Source organism: Lissotriton helveticus, chromosome 8 (assembly GCF_964261635.1).
Source record: "Lissotriton helveticus chromosome 8, aLisHel1.1, whole genome shotgun sequence".
NCBI classification, from domain to species: Eukaryota; Metazoa; Chordata; class Amphibia; order Caudata; family Salamandridae; genus Lissotriton; species Lissotriton helveticus.
In genome coordinates this window covers 355,716,023-355,736,369 of record NC_136069.1, presented here as the reverse complement: position 1 = coordinate 355,736,369, position 20,347 = coordinate 355,716,023, and the positions used below count along the sequence as shown (strand labels likewise).

The window sequence follows — 20,347 nt, the reverse complement described above, 5'->3', positions numbered from 1 at the left end:
TTGAAGATGTGGTACCTCCCATTTGCATTAACTCTACATTTTGCAGCCCCGATGAAAAAAAACTGCAGATTTGAGGCTTTGAATCTGGTGCAAAGGGCAATGAAGCCCTTCCTTGTCTCCAGTGTGGTTCACATAGTTACGTATCAGCTTTGCATGTTGAAATCTCAACGGGTGGCAGACAATCTGGCGAGTAGTATGCCTGTTGTCAGATTTGAAGGAGGGTACCCGGTATGTCCTTGCAAAATTGAAATCCTTATTGAAGGTTACGCCTGTCATTTGAGGGCTCCATTTTTCGAAATAGGAAATGCAAGAATCATATAAATCTTCTGAACCCTCAGGCATCCCAAAGATGCACAGGTTTCCCCTGCAATTTCCATCTTCTAACTTGGCCACGTCTTTTTGCAGGGTTTGGTAGTGATGTGCAATTTCTGGATCTCCCAGAAATTTCTGAGTATCCCTGGATATTCCTTAATTGAAATGGTTTTGAAACACTTTTGCATAATTCTTCTGCGATGCACTAGAAAATTGCGTAGGTAGTTTACTCCTAGCCCAAAGTAAAAACAGAGCATTACATGTAAGAATTCGCCAACACAGTCAAGGGGTTGTTCAGCGAGGACTTAGAAACCTTAACCAGAGCAAATCTAAGAATGTGGTTTGGCATTGCCAAAAGTTCGGCATTAGGTCGCTCACAATGATGCAGAGCTACAAGCTGGACGCAGTGAATTCCATCAAGGAGGTCTTGATGGCTATTAATTCTACTTTCTGGTACAGATAAAAGGACATAGGCCACTGCCCTATACTAGACCTAAACCCTCAACTACTTCCAGACAAAGGATAAATTCAGAATGCTCACATGGGTTCAGGTCATGTGTGCCCTGGAGGCTGGATGGTAGCGTTGGGTCTACAAGATGCCTATTTTCATATATGCGGCCTGCAGGCCCACAAATGTTAGCTGCTGTTTGCGGTGGTCCAAGAGCACTTTTTATTTCGCTTTGCCTTACTAGCGCCCCTTGTGTATTTGCAGTAGGGATGATGATGGCAGCCCATCTGTGGACGCCAGGGGTTCCAGTCTTCCCCTACCTTGACCACTAGCTCGCCCCAGTAAGTTGTTACCCCTTTCCAGACTACTGCAGACCTCCTGCCTTTGCTGGGATTCACTATCTGTGTGCCGAGTCACACCTGACTTCCTCTCAGAGGCTTCCTTTCGTCTGAGTCATTCTGGACACACTGAAATTCTTCACCTATCTTCCAGAGCTGCAAGTCCAGGATATTCAGGCTATGAATATGAACTTTCAGCCTTAATCATGGGTTGGGGAACTGACTGTGAGGCGTTTGAGTCTAATGGCCTCCTGCATCCTACTGGTAAAGCATGGCCATTGACACGTGCATGCTCTGATGCTCTACAGTGGGACCAGATATTTGAGCGAACTGCAAAAGATCTGCATTGGTGGCCGACAAACTGGGATTGGGTCAGCGACAGACCTATCGCCCCTCCACACCCATATCTCACTGTAGTGGCAGATGTGACACTCCTAGGCTGGGGTGGCCACCTAGGAAAGGTGGAGATCAGGAGAACCTGGTCTCTGGAGGCGTCTGAGCTCCATATCAAGCTTTAGGAGTTAAGTGTGGTTCACTTGACTTTAAAAGCCTTCCTTTTTCCTTCAATGGGAGGTTGGTTTAGGTGTTAATGGACCACACTACTGCCATGTGGTACTGCTACAAGTAGGACAGGAGCTTGTTAGTCACCGTGCCAGGAGCCTCTGCCTCTGGATGTGGCAGGACATTTTCCTGGTTTTACAATACCTGGTAGGATCTCTGAATGCCAGAGCGGTTCATTCAGCAGTAGATGCTTTGCGGATTAGGAATGATGTCGTCACCTCAGGGTGATGACAAGGTATTTTCCACGAATGGGGAGAACCTTAATTAGATCTGTTTGCCTTTGCATAGAATGCTCAATGTCGGCACTTCTGCCTGTTGGGAGTTTTCTACCCAAATTTTTAAAGAAAATCAGGAACGAGAAGGCCCAAATCATCCTTATGGCTTTGGACTGGGCACAGAGAGTATGTTATCCCAAGCTCCTGAGCATGATCATCGGTTCTCCGATCAGGCTGCTCCTTTTGGGAGGATCCCCTGTCGCAGCAATAGGGCTGGATTCTGCACCAAAACCTGCGCACACTCCGCCTTCATGCATGGAGATTGAGCAGTGACAGCTAAGAGACTTCAATCTCCTCCCACCCCCTTACCTTTCAATCTTTGAAGTCAGTAAAGTCATTTTGGCAGCCAGGTGTGCATCAACAAAGACCATATACTCTTGCCTTTGGGACAAGTTTGTGGCCTGGTGCACTGATAATAAGCATTTTGATCCTTTAACTGCACCCTTGTCCGAAGTGTTTGTGTATTTGTTTGCCCGGCATGGCCTTGGTCTGGGCACAGTTGAAGAGTATCCTATAGCCCTCTCAGTTTTTTACAGTTGCAGGATGAGAAGTCTTCAAAATATGTTTTCCCCCAAACCTTTTGTTATTTCCCAATACGACCTCAATTTGGTTTTAACCTTCCTCATGTGTTCCATTTTTAAACACATGCACAGCTGCCCTATCAGTCCACTCACAATCAAGACAGTCTTCTTGGTGGCCATCACATCGGCCAGAGGGATCAATTACCTACAATCTCTTTCTGTCCATACTCCATATGACAGCCTCTTTGCAGGCAACCTGGTTCTGAGAACACCTGCTTTCTTCTTGCCAAAGGTGGTGACACCCTTCCCCGTTGGCCAGAGCATCACACTGCAGGCGTTCTTCGCTCCGCCTCACCCCTCTGAAGAGGAAAGACTCCATCACCTAGACCCAAAAAGAGCGTTGTTGTTCTGCATAGATCAAGGAATACGGAGTAGTTGATCAGCTTTTTGTTGGGTTTACTGGAGCGAAGAAGTGCCTAGCAGTGCTGAAAAGGACCATCTCTTGGTGGACTGTGCTCAGCATTAAAATCTGCTCCCCGCAGGCATAGCAGCCTCCTTCCACCAGAGCTAAAGGCACTGCTTTGGCTCGCCAAGTCCCTGTCCTGTTCATCTGTCATACTGGGACGTGGGGTTCTTTGCACATGCTCATCAAACCCTACTGCCTTGAAAGTCGGGTCTTTTGTGATGGGCATTTTGCAGGTTCGGTCCTCTGGGACTTTTTGGTCGGAACCAGTTTGCAGACGCAGCTCTGGGAAGGTATTGCTTGGTATCTATTGTAAGGTAAGGAATCTGTTGCTGGAAGACTATCAGATGATCAAAATGACCTACCTTCTGTAATACAGTATCTGGTAGAGATTCTATCTAGCTGCAGATTTCTTACTAAACCTCCCTGTTCTACGAACAGGTTCTTCCTACCTAGAAGTTCCCAGTAGGCAATTAGTTCTGCATACTGATCAAACCAACCTTCTGACATCGCTCAAAGCATCCATAAGGTACTCGCAGGCTGAATCAACATGTGGAGTTGCACAGGTTTTTTACCAAACGTATCTTCACCAGCTGAAAAACGACTCTTGTGGCTGGATATCAGGAAGTGCTTTAAATTCTATCCATAAGGAGGTAAAACCTTTAAGGTGGTTATTTTATTTGGACTTACTAAAATGAGTAATGCAATCTCCAAATATAACGGATTTCAGCCCGCATCGCTTTGTTTTATTGTAAAACAAATAACCCATGTCCCACATTAACTTGTTCTGGTCCGATTAGAATCCAGTGTGTGGCAGGCTGTGCTGTTCTAAATTACCTTGGAAAATTCTTGATCCATGTGTGGCTGGAATGATCTAATGATCTAAGCAAACTGGCGGTAATTCCATGCAGTGGCAGCCTGAACCAATGTGATTTATTAATAGCATTCATTAGCAGTCTGTGGTGCTGTTCCTGCAGCGTGAATATTTTAAAGACATTTTAAACAAATGTCCACGAGGTCTAATGTAAAAACGTAAGTAAAACATTTTTTTTTTTTTTAAACAATGGTGGACCATTTTCTTCCATCTTGCAGTGAGGATGAATGGAAGCATTAGTTATTCTTGAAATGTTTTCCATGCAGAAGTCAACACATCCTTGGTTTTAATTTCAGAACAATAGCCAGGAATCCAGTGAGGCTGGAACACAGTGCAAGACAAAAACTGATGTTGATCAAAATTCCTTATCTCCTGAAAAGCCTAGCGAAGAAGACACAATGACCAACGTTGAGAAAGTGAGTGCCTCCTTAACTCCTTTTATGTTTCACTTGGCTATACCTGACCATTTGTCTACAGGTATTCCTTATAATAAATAAATGTAGCAAATGCTTTCCATTTAATGAAACTGATGCATTCTTAACTAGTACACAGGAGTTTTGATAAAGTTAATTTTATAATAATTCATGCTTATCTATGTTCTGTTGAAGTCAGAGCCTGGGATTTATTTTTTGACGTTCAGACTGGGATTCTTTTCAAACCCATCCTAAACTATCATTCTCTTTGAAAACCTGTTGTTATTTTGCTGGTAAATGTCACCGGGAAGTAAATGCCGGCTGCATTAAAGGAAGTGAACTCTGTTTCCCTCCACATCCTAGAAGCTAAAATAGAACTATTGGTATAAAATACCATTCAGGAGCTTAGTGCTGTTTTGTATTACAAGGTCTACAAGTGATCGATGGATATAGACATGTACCTCTCATCTATGTGTGACAATGCCATTTGGACTTGATGTTCATGCCATTTGTTCCAAAAGTCTCCCAGGCAAAGATTTGCAAAACCCTTCAAGGCCATGAATTGCACCGGAAAAGTTTCCAATTCTCTGTACATTTAACTGTGTAATCTATCCTGCCAGGCAGAGCCGGAAGACCATACAATTCTAAAAATAAGTTTATTAGATCACATTCTAAGTTCCAGAGTGACTTTTGTTCTATAAAACACTGATCTTCATCAAATTCAGGTGCAAAGCCACAATGCGCCACTTGGCTCTGATCTAGTTGTGCCCAGTAAGTTATTTTTGGGGAAAACAACCTCAAGCTTGGTCACTGCTCCCCCTTTTTGGTTGGCTTTGCAGGATCTGCATCTTCCGATAATGCTATCACACCAGATGTTGAAACAACTGGTCCTTACCAGCACACCTTTTTGTACCAGAAGTTGTTGCTCACTACGCTTACTTTTGGACCTGTTTGCTTTTCTTCTTGGATATCTGATTCACAATTTCATGTCTTCTTGAAGCAAATAACTTCCACCCACAGTGCTAGAAAACTCTTTAAAAAAAGGAATGTTTAAATAGATTGGACAATAATTTGACGAGTCTGTAGTATTTCTCTGCCTCCCACATTGTCCAGTGGAACTGCAGTATTTGGTGCATTTTGGGTCGTAAACCCCCCAAAAAAGACTCATAATCAGGGACAATTTTTTTTTCTGTCCTCTCTGTGAGGATCTTTAGGAATAACAGGACCTCAGTGGGTTGGGTGGCTTGCGTAATCTGAATTCTCTCGTCATGAGTCAGACAGACAAATGTGTTTCGTTTATGTGGCACTGTCAAAGAATACAGATACATTTGTGTTTCAGCACCAGTGGTTGATGGAAAGACACAAACATATGGATGTTGAAAGTAAGCCACTGCTCCTTTTTAAGTTTGACAATATCTAAGATACTTCTGTCTATCTAAAGCAAAATGTTTCTATGCCAGCGCACATGCTTCTAGACTACATGGAACGGCTTTTAGTGAACCCGTCACTTGGATTAGTGAGTCAGTGGTCCTCTGCTGGATTATATCTGAATTTGTGCTTCAAACTTCCATCACACTTTTAGTTGTTGAATTCTGTATGGCAAAAGATTTAATTTTTGCATCTGCTAGCCTCGGTTTTTAGAGCTGCCAGTATCATATACTGTCTTATATGTCACAGTAATTGCTGAAGAAACATAAGCTGTAGGGATGTTTTCTGCAAGCCATCAAAGGTCTCACAGATTGAACTCCTTAAATCGTACTAAAAAATAGATTTGAACACACTGGACTCTTACATTTCAAGGTAATGTTCAGTCCAAATTATGCATGACCCTCCGTGGCTAGAACCTTTTAATTCCATCTAAAATATAAATCCTCAAGCTGGAGAAATTTTATTTCAAGACTCACCATTTGAGACCTTTCCAAAAGTAATGTATGCTTGTAAGATCCACTGTTATCGGTATTTGTTGATTGCAGATTCCCATTCTGGACTCTCCTGTACACAGTATGAGTCCAATACAGGTTAACGTACATTTTATTTGGATTTGTATGCAGCTTCTGATGGATCTCCAATGAATTGTGGTCATGGCCCTTGAAACTTACAGTGCAGTGGGACAAAGACTTAATTTCCGGTGATATATTTATTTTTACTATAATGGGTTTTGAAGTATTATGTTGTTGTGTTGTGTTTAGTTACCTGCAAATGTTAGTTTTAGCACAAGAAATCAGAAACACAGTTTCAGCATTTTAGAAGAAGATTCCCTGCTCAACTAAATCTTTCAATCCGGAATCAACCTGACTTAGGCTGTTTGAAGATAACCCCTTTTCAATATTGCCCTAATTTTAATATTTACTATCCGTTGAACACCCTTCAATTGGTCTATGACCTTCTTGCCCAATTAAAACAGTTAAGTCTTTGAAGAGAAAATGGAAGAAATCACAGAATTAAGCATCATGAATCTTTCTGCAGAACCATCACTAGTGATTGTACTGATAGATGAGGATTAAAGCCAGTCTCCAACAGAGGTTCAGTATACTAAGGATCACTCTGAGAACCCACAACTTGAAGCAACTCGACTGCACTTAAATGATCTCATCACTGCTAAGTCCAACACAAATTAAAACAAGGAAAAAAACTTACAATTGAGGAGGCTCAAATTCATATTCTACCTAATTCAAGAAAAGTGAGAGTTTTGAGATACTGTGTGTTAGACCTGTCTGGCCTTTTGCGTAGTTCCTCCAATTTATTATTTATTTTGTCCCCTTTTCGCCCCTCATACCTTTGTGTTTTTTTTATGTCCACTAGGTTTTTATGGTGTTGGCCTGGGGGATAGGTGCTCTTTTGCCCTCCTAGTTTTTCATCTCAGGCCTAGGTGCCTTTCCTGACAGGAATTCACCCAGGTTTATAAAATGGTGGTTTTCAACTGGCACAACTGTCACACCTGGGATTTGTCCCATAGGATAGAGTAGGGCATTCCAGAACCTTCTGGTCCCTTCTGGACCTCTGAGGGTCAGCCTATATAAGGCGGAATGCTGGACAGCCATTTTATCTTGACAGAGAGGAACAGCTAGAGTAAAGGCTGAGGTCTGGAAGGGGTTAGGGTCCTCACAGGGTGGACTGCTTCACAGAGGTTGCCTCCTGACTGGGATCACCACCCCCCGATTCCTGTTGACCTAACCGTGTTAGTCCCGTCCTGCTGACCCTGGACAGAGAGAGAGTTGCCTCAAGATAGGTGAAGGGGTTAATTCCAGTTAACTGTGGAGCTGCGGGGATCCCTGCTGTGAGAACGGAACTGAGTGCCCCCCTTTCACCAGCTCCTGTCCAGAATGGAGGGTTAGTGGGTTCCTGCTGAGGATAGAGGTTGGGGACTCAAACGCGAGAGAATTAATCTCTAAACCCCTTCCCTTGGGTGCTGAAGCAGGCTACTGCCCTTGTGACACTGAGGCCCACTTACCGGTGACTGATCGTGCAGCCGGTGAATCACCCTCTCCACTCGCGAGAAAGAGGGGAGGTGTGTCGGAGTTCTGGTGGCTACATTGTGTTCGCTGATTCCGCCGTGAGCGGGACCCCTGGGGCATCAACAGCGTAGTTGTGGCAGCGCCACTTTCCTGAGGAAAAAGGGGGCTGGCGGTGCAGAAGCCGGGCGCCATTGTGCATGCCCCAAGAAGATTCAGTCCTTGCTGACAGGAGGGGCCTAGGATCGAGCAGGCCCGTGGTAGAGCCACTGCCAGCGTCAGGCGGGCGGAGCAGGCGCTGTACCTGGTCCGCTAGTCCCCCGGACATGCGCGGTAGTGCCTCCGCGGGGGAAACCTCGAAGACAGTCTAAAGGGTGATCCCCGAGGAAGCGGGCGGGAGGCGAGCATCAGCTCTTCTCCGCTTGTGTGCCCTTTCTCCCTGCATAAGCTCCATCAAGGAGGAGCGGTCTTGAGCGGGAGAGGAGGGACGAGGGCCGTGTCAAGTGCCTGGAAAGACTGGTTCCTTCCTCCCCTGATGAACGGAGACACAGGCCCGGTGGGCCCAATACAAAGGAAGTAAGGAGAGAATGAGAGGGGGAAGTTGGAGGCCATAGTTTTCCTTACGGAGAAGCAGAGACTTCCGGTCAGCCACACAAGGATTAGACTAACATGGGGCAAAGCCCGTTACGATTCTTACAAAAAGTATATTAGAACTAATATTGAATGCTGACTGTTTACCTTTGATGAATAACCCCTCCCCCCCCCTTTGAGATAGTTCTAGAGAAGAGCTTACACAGAATAGGTGGAGTGAGAAGGGCTAGCCAATTCTTCTTGGTGACACAGGTGGGAAGGGGGTAAATGTGATAACCTTTATCAGAGGAGTCAAGTTAGTTAAGTTTAGAGGAGTGCAGACACTGCTCCCTGGAAACCAATGTGATGTGTTGTAAAGCTGGAAAGTGGAATGGTGAAATATCTTGGCAATTCTGAAGAAATTATTAATTTCACTGTTGGAATGTTTTGTATTGAACTGTGCTAACTAGAGGTAAATAATAGACAAGTGAACAAAGAGTATTTTTTATAAACCAGCTCGTATTTTTACACAAAGATTGGTGTAGCGTCATTTTTTAGTGGAATTGTTTGATGTTACTGCTGGGTTGTACGCAATCTTTACACATGTGCCTCACTTAGAGATTGTCTTACCCTAGGCCAGGCTACCCTAGGTGACCTGACAACATTAGGTTCCAACATATTGGTGTCTAGCGGTGGGATGGTGACTGTGGTTGCGACTACTCTGCAGTAACGAAGTGTAATCCACTAACCTACACCTGGAGTTTTCTCCTGGCGGCCTTCCTAATTTTTACTTTTGCTTTTTCCAAATTTATTCCTGGTGGTGGGGTGGAGGTAGCTTCAGGTTGCCCTTGCAACTCTATCCTTTTTGTGTGCTTGACCTTGAATTGCCTTTAGCAAAATGGAATTTGCACTGGAAAAACTGGACACTTATTCAGTGGCCCAGCTAAAAGACTTCTGTCAACAAATGGGAGTGTTCTTTAAGCGTGGTGCCAAGAAGGGGGAACTCCAGACCAGTTTGAGGGCTTGGGTGGAAGCGCGCAGAGAAGAGAAGGAGGAGGATGAGGAGACAGACCGGGGCACGGTCATAGGGGTAGAGGGATTGTTCCATCCAGAGGTGGGAAACCTACTCCCCGAACCAATGACCTCCTCTAGGGGGGGCAGTAGTGTCTTCGGGGGAAGCTTGACCGAAGCGGAGCTCACAGACAGGAGGGAAAAAAGGAAGCTGAAGTGGGAGTTAGCCAGGTTAGAACAGGGGAAGGAGGAACAGAGGATGGCTCATGAGCTTAGACTAAAAGAGCTAGAACTCAAGGCTCTACAGTTAGGACTCGCCAACTCTCCAAATGGTGGCAGCGAAACCAGAGAACTAACCAGGGAGTCCAGACCCTACCTGCCTAAGGATATAATTGCCAGCTATAGTCAGGGGGATGACATAGCCAAGTGGCTGGCTGCCTATGAGGTCTCCTTAAGAGCCCATGGGATCCAGGAGAAACACTGGGGGGGTGGGTTGTATAAGTACATGCCTCCTACTGGTCGGGACACCTTGTTAGCCTTAGAACCAAAGGAGCAGACCAACTACCCCACTATGAAGTTAGCATTGATTAGAAAGTTTGGGCTAACCCCGGAAAAGTATCGCCAAAAGTTCAGGGGGAGCCACAAGTTAAGCACCCAGAACTGGGTGGATTTCCTGGATTATGCAAGGAAGGCATTGGAGGGCTGGGTACAGGGCAGTGAGGTGAAGGATTATGAGGGGTTGTATGATCTTTTTTTGAAAGAGCATCTACTCGAGAAATGTTTTCCCGAGCTGCGCCAACACCTGGTGGACAGCAAGCTGACTAACCCCCGGAAGCTTGCAGAGGAGGCGGACATCTGGGCGAGTACCCGGGTATCCTCAAAGGGGACTGGAGGGGATTCCCAAAAGGCCGGACAGGGCGCCCCTCAGAAGAAGGAGGGGGGAGATAAAAAGCGGGAGTTCTCTAAAGGTCCCCAAAACAGTTTCCAGGGAAAGGGAACAGGTTTCACCCCTAAGGCTAACCCGCCCAGAAACCCTCATACTGGCCAAAGCCAGCAGCCAAGGGTTGTCCACTGCTTCGAGTGTGGTGGTGTCGGACATTATAAGGGAGATGTCAGATGCCCAAAGAGACCACCCCCTCCCACCGGAGGAAAAGCCCCGGGAGTAGCTAGTGTAGCGCTTGGGGAGGAGTTGCCCTTAGATAAGGGGGGTGAGTGGGCGGGTGTCACCTTAGTGTCCCTGGGAGAACGGGAGATGGTTCCTAAGATCCAGGTGCCCCCAAATACTGCTAAGTATGGGCAATGGATCACCATCAATGGCCAGAGAGGGGAGGCTCTGAGAGATACAGGAGCCAGTATGACTATGGTGAGAAGTCAACTGGTGTCTCCAGAGCAGGTGGTTCCCAATGTACTCCACCCCGCCGCGATGGCTGACGGCAGAATGGGCCACTATCCCGTGGCTGTGGTTCCCTTTGAGTGGGAAGGGGTTGCAGGTTCACTTTGAGTTGCCGTAAGCCCTGCCGTGCCAGTTGATTGTCTGCTGGGGAATGATATGGAGCACAATGCTTGGAGAGAGGTGGAATACCGGACACATTCTGCGATGCTGGGTACACCTGACTGGGCCTGTGTAAGCACAAGGTCTGCGACTGCCCGGAGAGGGAGTTCGCCTGGGTTGGAGCCTGGAACAATGGCCCAAGCCGCTGCCAAAAAGGGGCAGACCCGAAGACAGGAGAAGCCTGCTTCGGCTTCCACACCCCATGTGACAGATCGTCCGCCTGCGGTGGTGGACCAGGAGTCCGTGGAGGGGGAAGTAGTTTCTCTGGAGGACCTGCCCATCCCTGCTGAGTGGCATGTGGAGGGAGGGCCTACCAGAGAGGAGTTCTGTAAGGGCCAGAAGGAGTGCCCTACCCTTGAGGGACTGAGGCGACAGGCTGAAGCCCAGGCAGCAGCGGACGTTGCGGGACACTACCACATTTACTGGGAGGATGGACTCCTCTACAGTGAACCCAAGGTACCCTTACCTGGTTCATCAAGGGCCTTGGTAGTCCCGCAACGGTACCGAGCCTTTCTGCTGGAATTGGCTCATGCAATACCCTTGGCAGGACACTTAGGTCAGGACAAGACCTTTGCTCGGCTTGTCCCCCACTTTTACTGGCCTCAGATGAAAGTGGCGTCCAACACCTACTGTCGGACATGAGTATCCTGCCAGGCCAGTGGGAAAACAGGGGTGAAGCTGAAAGCTCCCCTGGAACCACTTCCAGTCGTTAGCACCCCCTTTGAAAGGGTGGGCATCGACATTGTAGGGCCATTGGATCCACCAACAACAGCTGGTCACAGGTTTATCCTGGTTCTGGTGGATCATGCCACACGGTACCCAGAGGCAATTCCTCTGAGGACTGTCACTGCACCTGTGGTGGCTAAGGCTCTAATGGGGATCTTTACCCGAGTGGGTTTCCCCAAAGAAGTTGTGTCTGACAGGGGGACCAACTTTATGTCAGCGTATTTGCGGGCAATGTGGAAGGAGTGTGGAGTGACCTACCGTTTCACCACTCCTTAACACCCCCATCCAAATGGACTGGTGGAGAGGTTCAACAAGACCTTGAAGGGCATGATCAGAAGTCTGCCTGAAAGCCTGCGGAGGAAATGGGACGTCCTCCTACCCTGTTTGCTATTTTCCTACAGGGAAGTGCCACAGAAGGGAGTGGGCTTCAGCCCCTTTGAGCTTCTGTATGGACACCCTGTACGCGGTCCTCTCAGCCTGGTGAAGGATGGATGGGAAAAGTCTCCCAGGAAACCCCCCCAGGATGTGGTGAGCTACATGCTGGCCTTCAGGAGCCAAATGGCGAAGTTGTGGAAGCAAGCTTCTGACAACTTGGAGGCCAGCCAGGCAGTAATGAAGGAGTGGTATGACCACAACGCTCACCAGGTGGAATTGGAGCCTGTCCAGAAAGTGTGGGTGATGGAGCCTGGAGAGCTAAGTGCCCTCCAGGATCGCTGGACAGGCCCCTTTGAGGTGTTGGAGAAGAAGGGTAAGGCCACATACCTGGTGGACCTTAAGACCCCACGACAGCCCCTACGGGTGCTTCATGCCAACCGACTCAAACCCCACCATGAGAGGCCCGAAGTCATCTTAATGATGGTGACTGATGGGGAAGAGGAAGCGGAAAGCGAACCTCTCCCAGACTTGTTCTCGTCTCAAGAAAAGGATGGGTCAGTGAAGGGAGTGATTCTCTCTCCAACCCTAACTCCTGAACAGCGGGAGGACTGTCACCAGATACTGGAGCAGTATTCTACGCTGTTCTCCCTTGTCCCGGGAAGGACTCATCTGTGTACCCATGATGTGGACACAGGGGACAGCCCACCAGTGAAGTCAAAGACCTACCGGCTGTCCGACAAGGTGAAGGCTAGCATCCATGGTGAGGTTGCCAAGATGCTGGAGCTAGGAGTTATAGAACCTTCCAACAGCCCCTGGTCCAGTCCGGTGGTTCTAGTGCCAAAAGCCGCTCCACCAGGCACCACTCCAGAACTGAGGTTCTGTGTGGATTACCGGGGACTGAACTCAGTTACAAAAACTGATGCTCATCCGATCCCTAGGGCGGATGAATTAATTGACCGGCTGGGAGCTGCCCAATATCTAAGTACCTTTGACCTCACTTCAGGGTACTGGCAGATCTCCCTGACAGATGGAGCAAAGGAAAGGTCAGCCTTCTCCACGCCTGAGGGACACTTCCAATTTTGTGTGATGCCCTTTGGGCTCAAAAATGCCCCTGCCACTTTTCAGCGGCTGGTGAATCAGGTCCTCTCCGGAATGGAGGGTTTCTCCGCTGCTTATCTGGATGACATTGCTGTCTTCAGTAGCAGTTGGGAGGACCATTTGCAACATTTGCAAGCAGTTCTCCAGGCCCTGAAACAAGCTGGATTGACAATCAAGGCCAGCAAATGTTAGATTGGGCAGGGGTCGGTTGTGTACCTTGGACACTTGGTGGGTAAGGGGACAGTGCAGCCCCTGCAGGCAAAGATTGAGGCAATCATGGCCTGGGAACCCCCCAAGACGCAGACTGAGGTCCGAGCTTTCCTGGGCCTCACAGGCTACTACCGTCGCTTTGTGAAGGGGTATGGCACTATTGTAGCGCCTCTCACAGAGCTCACCTCAAAGAAACAACCTCGACGGGTAGTTTGGACAGAGGCTTGTCAGCAGGCCTTTGAAAAACTGAAGCAGGCAATGTGTGCAGCACCGGTCCTGAGGGCCCCAGACTTCTCCAAGGAGTTCATTGTCTAGACAGATGCATCGGAACATGGCATTGGGGCAGTGTTATCGCAACTGAATGAAGAGGGCCTGGATCAGCCTGTAGTTTTCCTCTCCAGGAGACTGCTTCCCCGGGAACAGAAGTGGAGTGCCATTGAGAGGGAAGCTTTCGCGGTGGTGTGGGCTCTGAAAAAGCTGCGGCCATACCTGTTTGGCTCGCACTTCCTGGTTCAGACTGACCACCGACCCCTTCGTTGGCTGATGCAGATGAAGGGGGAGAATCCCAAGTTGCTGAGATGGTCCATCTCCCTACAGGGAATGGACTTCCGGGTGGAACATCGGCCTGGAGTGGACCACGCCAATGCAGACGGTCTCTCTAGGTATTTCCGCCTTAGTGATGAGGACTCCCAAGGGGTTGGGTAGTTCTCCCCACTTTCAGCTGGGGGGGACGCGTGTTAGACCTGTCTGGCCTTTTGCGTAGTTCCTCCAATTTATTATTTATTTTGTCCCCTTTTCGCCCCTCATGCCTTTGTGTTTTTTTTATGTCCACTAGGTTTTTATGGTGTTGGCCTGGGGGATAGGTGCTCTTTTGCCCTCCTAGTTTTTCATCTCAGGCCTAGGTGCCTTTCCTGACAGGAATTCACCCAGGTTTACAAAATGGTGGTTTTCAACTGACACAACTGTCACACCTGGGATTTGTCCCATAGGATAGAGTAGGGCATTCCAGAACCTTCTGGTCCCTTCTGGACCTCTGAGGGTCAGCCTATATAAGGCGGAATGCTGGACAGCCATTTTGTCTTGACAGAGAGGAACAGCTAGAGTAAAGGCTGAGGTCTGGAAGGGGTAGGGTCCTCACAGGGTGGACTGCTTCACAGGGGTTGCCTCCTGACTGGGATCACCACCCCCCCATTCCTGTTGACCTAACCGTGTTAGTCCCGTCCTGCTGACCCTGGACAGAGAGAGAGTTGCCTCAAGATAGGTGAAGGGGTTAATTCCAGTTAACTGTGGAGCTGCGGGGATCCCTGCTGTGAGAACGGAACTGAGTGCCCCCCTTTCACCAGCTCCTGTCCAGAATGGAGGGTTAGTGGGTTCCTGCTGAGGATAGAGGTTGGGGACTCAAACGCGAGAGAATTAATCTCTAAACCCCTTCCCTTGGGTGCTGAAGCAGGCTACTGCCCTCGTGACACTGAGGCCCCCTTACCGGTGACTGATTGTGCAGCCGGTGAATCACCCTCTCCACTCGCGAGAAAGAGGGGAGGTGTGTCGGGGTTCTGGTGGCTACGTTGTGTTCGCTGATTCCGCCGTGAGCGGGACCCCTGGGCCATCAACAGCGTAGTTGTGGCAGCGCCACTTTCCTGAGGAAAAAGGGGGCTGGCGGTGCAGAAGCCGGGCGCCATTGCTCATGCCCCAAGCAGATTCAGTCCTTGCTGACAGGAGGGGCCTAGGATCGAGCAGGCCCGTGGTAGAGCCACTGCCAGCGTCAGGCGGGCGGAGCAGGCGCTGTACCTGGTCCGCTAGTCCCCCGGACATGCGCGGTAGTGCCTCCGCGGGGGAAACATCGAAGACAGTCTAAAGGGTGATCCCCGAGGAAGCGGGCGGGAGGCGAGCATCAGCTCTTCTCCGCTTGTGTGCCCTTTCTCCCTGCATAAGCTCCAACAAGGAGGAGCGGTCTTGAGCGGGAGAGGAGGGACGAGGGCCTTGTCAAGTGCCTGGAAAGACTGGTTCCTTCCTCCCCTGACGAACGGAGACACAGGCCCGGTGGGCCCAATACAAAGGAAGTAAGGAGAGAATGAGAGGGGGAAGTTGGAGGCCATAGTTTTCCTTACGGAGAAGCAGAGACTTCCGGTCAGCCACACAAGGATTAGACTAACACGGGGCAAAGCTCGTTACGATACTTTCAAAAAGTATATTAGAACTAATATTGAATGCTGACTGTTTACCTTTGATGAATAACCCCCCCCCCCCCCCCTTTGAGATAGTTCTAGAGAAGAGCTTACACAGAATAGGTGGAGTGAGAAGGGCTAGCCAATTCTTCTTGGTGACACAGGTGGGAAGGGGGTAAATGTGATAACCTTTATCAGAGGAGTCAAGTTAGTTAAGTTTAGAGGAGTGCAGACACTGCTCCCTGGAAACCAATGTGATGTGTTGTAAAGCTGGAAAGTGGAATGGTGAAATATCTTGGCAATTCTGAAGAAATTATTAATTTCACTGTTGGAATGTTTTGTATTGAACTGTGCTAACTAGAGGTAAATAATAGACAAGTGAACAAAGAGTATTTTTTATAAACCAGCTCGTATTTTTACACAAAGATTGGTGTAGCGTCATTTTTGAGTGGAATTGTTTGATGTTACTGCTGGGTTGTACGCAATCTTTACACATGTGCCTCACTTAGAGATTGTCTCACCCTAGGCCAGGCTACCCTAGGTGACCTGACAACATTAGGTTCCAACACTGTGCCACAGATATCTGCAACACCATTGCTCTCAAAATGTTAGAGGAGGGGTAAGTGAAATTGTGCCTTGAAAAATTAGTTCAGCTTCATGACGATGGCATTGAAGCTTACCCCTTAAGAGCACCACCTTCAGAAAAAAAATCAGCTTATCTTGCATGAATATAGTAGTGGGCAGTGTTCAAACATGTAGTCACTGTGCACGTATTGCAGAAGGAGAATTTTCTCTTAGAAACATCGATAAAAATGAATCAATACTTAGGACAGTGTTAGTGGTTGCAAAACACAGTTTGTAGTTCTCGGAGAGAAAACGTTTTCTTTGCAGATGGAATGGATTTACAAGGCTGCATCAGTTCAAGTGAGCCAGAAATCATCACTCCACTTCATTTTGGGCAGTCCATCACCCTGCCTACTTTCTACGCTCCGCTTCATCCCTCCAAGGAGTAGGAGCAACTTCACCATATGGGTCCAAAAAGAGCGTTGTTGTTCTACCTTAACTGTACGAAAGAGTTCTGAGTGGAACACCATCTCTTTGTGGTGTATGTCAGAGCGAAGAAGGAAAAGGCTGTGCAGAAGCGGGCCATCTTTTGATGGATCGTGTGCTGCATTAAAATCTAGTACACCTTGGCCAAGCGGCAACCCCCTGAGGGTTTGCATGCTCATTCCACCAGAGCCAAGGTTGCGACCACTGCGTTAGCTTGCAGTGTTCCGGTCCTGGACATATGTCATGCAGGAATGTCGGCTTCTCTTCACACGTTCACGAAATACTACTGCCTGGATAGGCAGGTCTGTTGGGATGAGGACTTTGCCCGTTCAATATTCCAGGACTTTTGCATTTGAAATTATTTCCCAGACCCATCTCCAGGGAGGTATTGCTTGGATATCTATTATAAGGTGCAGCTAGAAGTCTCTATCAGATGAACAATTTACTTAACCTCCGGTAAAGTCTTATCTGGTAGAGACTCTATCTAGCTGTATATGCCTTACTGACCCACCCATCCTTCCAGCCGTGCAATTGGATTTCTAGTGACAAGGCCTCCCCATTTCAGGGCTCTAGTTTTTCACACCAGTGGTCAGTGTTCTCCGTGGCTTTGCTTTTATGGCGTGGAAAGTCGCAAAAAGAAACTCATGTCAGCATGCTGGAATGGCGCCTATTTAGGCACTGTATCAAAACAAGTGAGGGGGGACCGTGGAACGGGTTATGGTCCAGTGTCCATGCTCCTCAAGTGATTGACTAACCAAACCAGAGGACACTGTTCCTACGGTGGGGTACAAAAAGTTATCCCTACACCTTAATCAAGAAAAAAACAAGAAAAAAAAAGAGAAAGACCTAGGTATAGAAAGGACTCCCTGAAGGAGGAAGATCAATTCTTCTCTCCTGTTGCCCTCCCACCCCCCAAAGGGTGTCAGGCTTCATCATCGGGCATTTGCTCCTTGTAGGGCCCGGCGTTGCAATGCCCCACGGGTCCCCCGAAGGGTCACTTTAGCTGAGATCTTTTTAGGGAATGCCGGATGGTGCATGTGGGTATGTGGGGCAAAGGTCCAATAAGGAGGGTGATATGTGCGTGCAGTGAGTGCAAATACAAAAAAAAGGTTACTAAATCCAAAAACATATTTAGTCGTAAAATGGGAAACATGCCCAAATAAAAGTAGTACCTAACGGATAAAAAGTTATCCTAGCAGGCATAATATGCCTGTTGTAAACCAACATGTTTTGCACCCTTATTGCCACAAGGGTCATTGGCGCTTCTTCAGGGTCATAAAACAAAGTGTAGTGTGGTGCACGTGAAGTGAATTTTTAAAAACAAAGATACCCTTATATTCAATCAGGGTGGCGTCAGATTGCAATTGCTCCTAATGGTTACCTAGGAGAGAAACACAAGATAGAGTACATACAGTCTGTGCATCAGTCCAACTTGATGCATCAAAACGTGCCACAATCGTGTGCACGACCTGTCACACGTAAAGATAAACATGTCAAAAATCAGGGATAGCCCATTAGTTGCCCTTGTGCCACCTCTGCCCTCCAGGGATTTAAAGAGTGCATAAGCCGTAAGACCAACTGGATGTGTGTATGAAAAACAACTACTGGATCGATGGTGAAATTAATAATGACAGTGCATCACTCGCACTACCAACTCTCTGGTGTAGCTGGTATACTAGACTGGCTTAATGTCAATAGAAGGGGATGACTAGGGTGTCCGTATAGTATCCAAGCCTACGGTCACCGTCCACTATTATGCAAAATATAACATGGAAAAAATCCTATTCTTATATAGGAAACGAGTCACATGACTAGTTTCCTATATAAGAATAGGTATATGTCCAATCTGGTATACCAGCTATACCAGAGAGTTGGTAGTGCGAGTGTTTAAATCCCTGGAGCATTGGACTGACAGGACACATATTTCCACATTCGGTCATTCGAAGACATGATCAACATAACTCCTCGAATGAAGGAGGCATTCCAATGATGGATGAAAAGAGACAATCTAAAAAAGGGATGTGCATTCCTGACGGAAGTGCCAAGGTTTACCATCACTCGTGAATCTACATTGTGCCCAATGCACGCCTTCATATGTGGCCTCTGAAGCAGGCACTCAAGGACCAATGGTCTGTCTCAGAGATCAGGCCACTGGGAAGAGTGCATCTCTCTCCATCAAGTAACCAGAGACTCCATCAGATGGTGGATGAAACGTTCTCACCTCATGCAAGGAGTCCCATTTCATCAGTCACCTCCAACACAGACAGTGGTCACAGATGCCTCAATGACCGGCTGGGGTGCTCATATGGACCAGCTGCAGGTACAAGGTCTCTGGTCCGAAACAGAAAGAAGCTATCATATCAACTTCTTGGAACTACGGGCAGTCTTTCGGGTGCTCAAATCCCTGTACCTGTCTCTGCACTCCAGCCACATTCAAGTTATGCGGACAATACAACAACGATGTTCTATCTGAACAAACAAGGAGGCACCAGGTCAAGAGTTCTATCTCTTGAAGCTCAATCAATTTGGCGGTGGCTTCTGGCGAGAGGCCTCTCCATCGTTGCAGTTCACCTTCAGGAATCCTGAATGTTCAGGCGTACGACTTGAGCAGAGACTTCGTAGAAGCACACGGCTAGGTGCTCAACGATGCTTGTCTTTTTGACCTACTATAGTTCTTACTAAGGCACTGCTTTTGTATATATTTTTTACCGTGGGACTCCCGCCTCGGTGACGGGGAATGATTCAGGCATGTCAATCTATGAAAGATACCAATACTGGATTATTGTAGTAACAGGCAAGTAACTTGCTTTCATTATATATATATATATATATATATATATATATATATATATATATATATATATATATATATATATATATATATATATACAAACAACGAAGGTTACCCCATGTGGAAGAGCCTCTAAGGTAGGTAGTTTTGTAATATCTTTTATTCACGAAGGCTGCATACAGTTTCAACAAAGAACGCCATCACAAATCTAACCAGACGCGTTTCGGGACCTCTCGCCCCTTAATCATTGGTTCATGACGTATGCTGCAGGACCGGCACTGCAACTGTTTAAGTTCAACAAACACCTCCCCCAGTGGGCGTTGCCACTCCAGTGGCCTTCTGGTATTTGAAGTTGCAATGTTCAATACAAACTCCAGTGAGTCCGTGCTGACGCCCGGTGGCCTCACCCTAAACGCTGCTTATCGCAGCTGGGCCTTATAAGATTGCAGTGCCGGTCCTGCAGCATACGTCATGAACCAATGATTAAGGGGCAAGAGGTCCCGAAACGCGTCTGGTTAGATTTGTGATGGCGTTCTTTGTTGAAACTGTATGCAGCCTTCGTGAATAAAGGATATTATAAAACTACCTACCTTTGAGCCTCTTCCACATGGGGTAACCTTCGTTGTTTGAGTATTTGCGGTCCACTCCGGCCGCGGAAGAAGCCCCGCTGCGAAAAGCAGCGTTTAGGGTGAGGCCACCGGGTGTCACCTGTTCATGGAGGCAGTTCGTCATGAAGGAGCAATGATGCAGCAGGTATGAAATGAAGACGAGACATCAGCCCACTGGGGTATTTTAACATTTTGAACATCGTGTGCTGCAGCACGGACTCACTGGAGTTTGTATTGAACATTGCAACTTCAAATACCAGAAGGCCACTGGAGTGGCAACGCCCACTGGGGGAGGTGTTTGTTGAACTTATAAGGTTGCCGTGCCGGTCCTGCAGCATACGTCATGAACCAATGATTAAGGGGCAAGAGGTCCCGAAACGCGTCTGGTTAGATTTGTGATGGCGTTCTTTGTTGAAACTGTATGCAGCCTTCGTGAATAAAGGATGATATTATAAAACTACCTACCGTTGAGGCTCTTCCACATGGGGTAACCTACGTTGTTTGAATATATATATATATCCAAAAGCTAGTGTT

At 47.6% G+C, this 20,347-nt stretch overlaps 1 protein-coding gene across 1 annotated transcript in view; it reads left to right on the top strand.

Moving 5' to 3' along the window:
- The window catches only part of HSPH1 (heat shock protein family H (Hsp110) member 1), a 735,818-nt gene that overhangs the window by 290,950 nt on the left and 424,521 nt on the right, over positions 1 to 20,347 (top strand). The window contains exon 12 of the mRNA XM_078656001.1: positions 4,089 to 4,208. Coding sequence (XP_078512127.1) covers positions 4,089 to 4,208 — 120 coding nt within the window. The remainder of the gene's footprint in view (positions 1 to 4,088; positions 4,209 to 20,347) is intronic.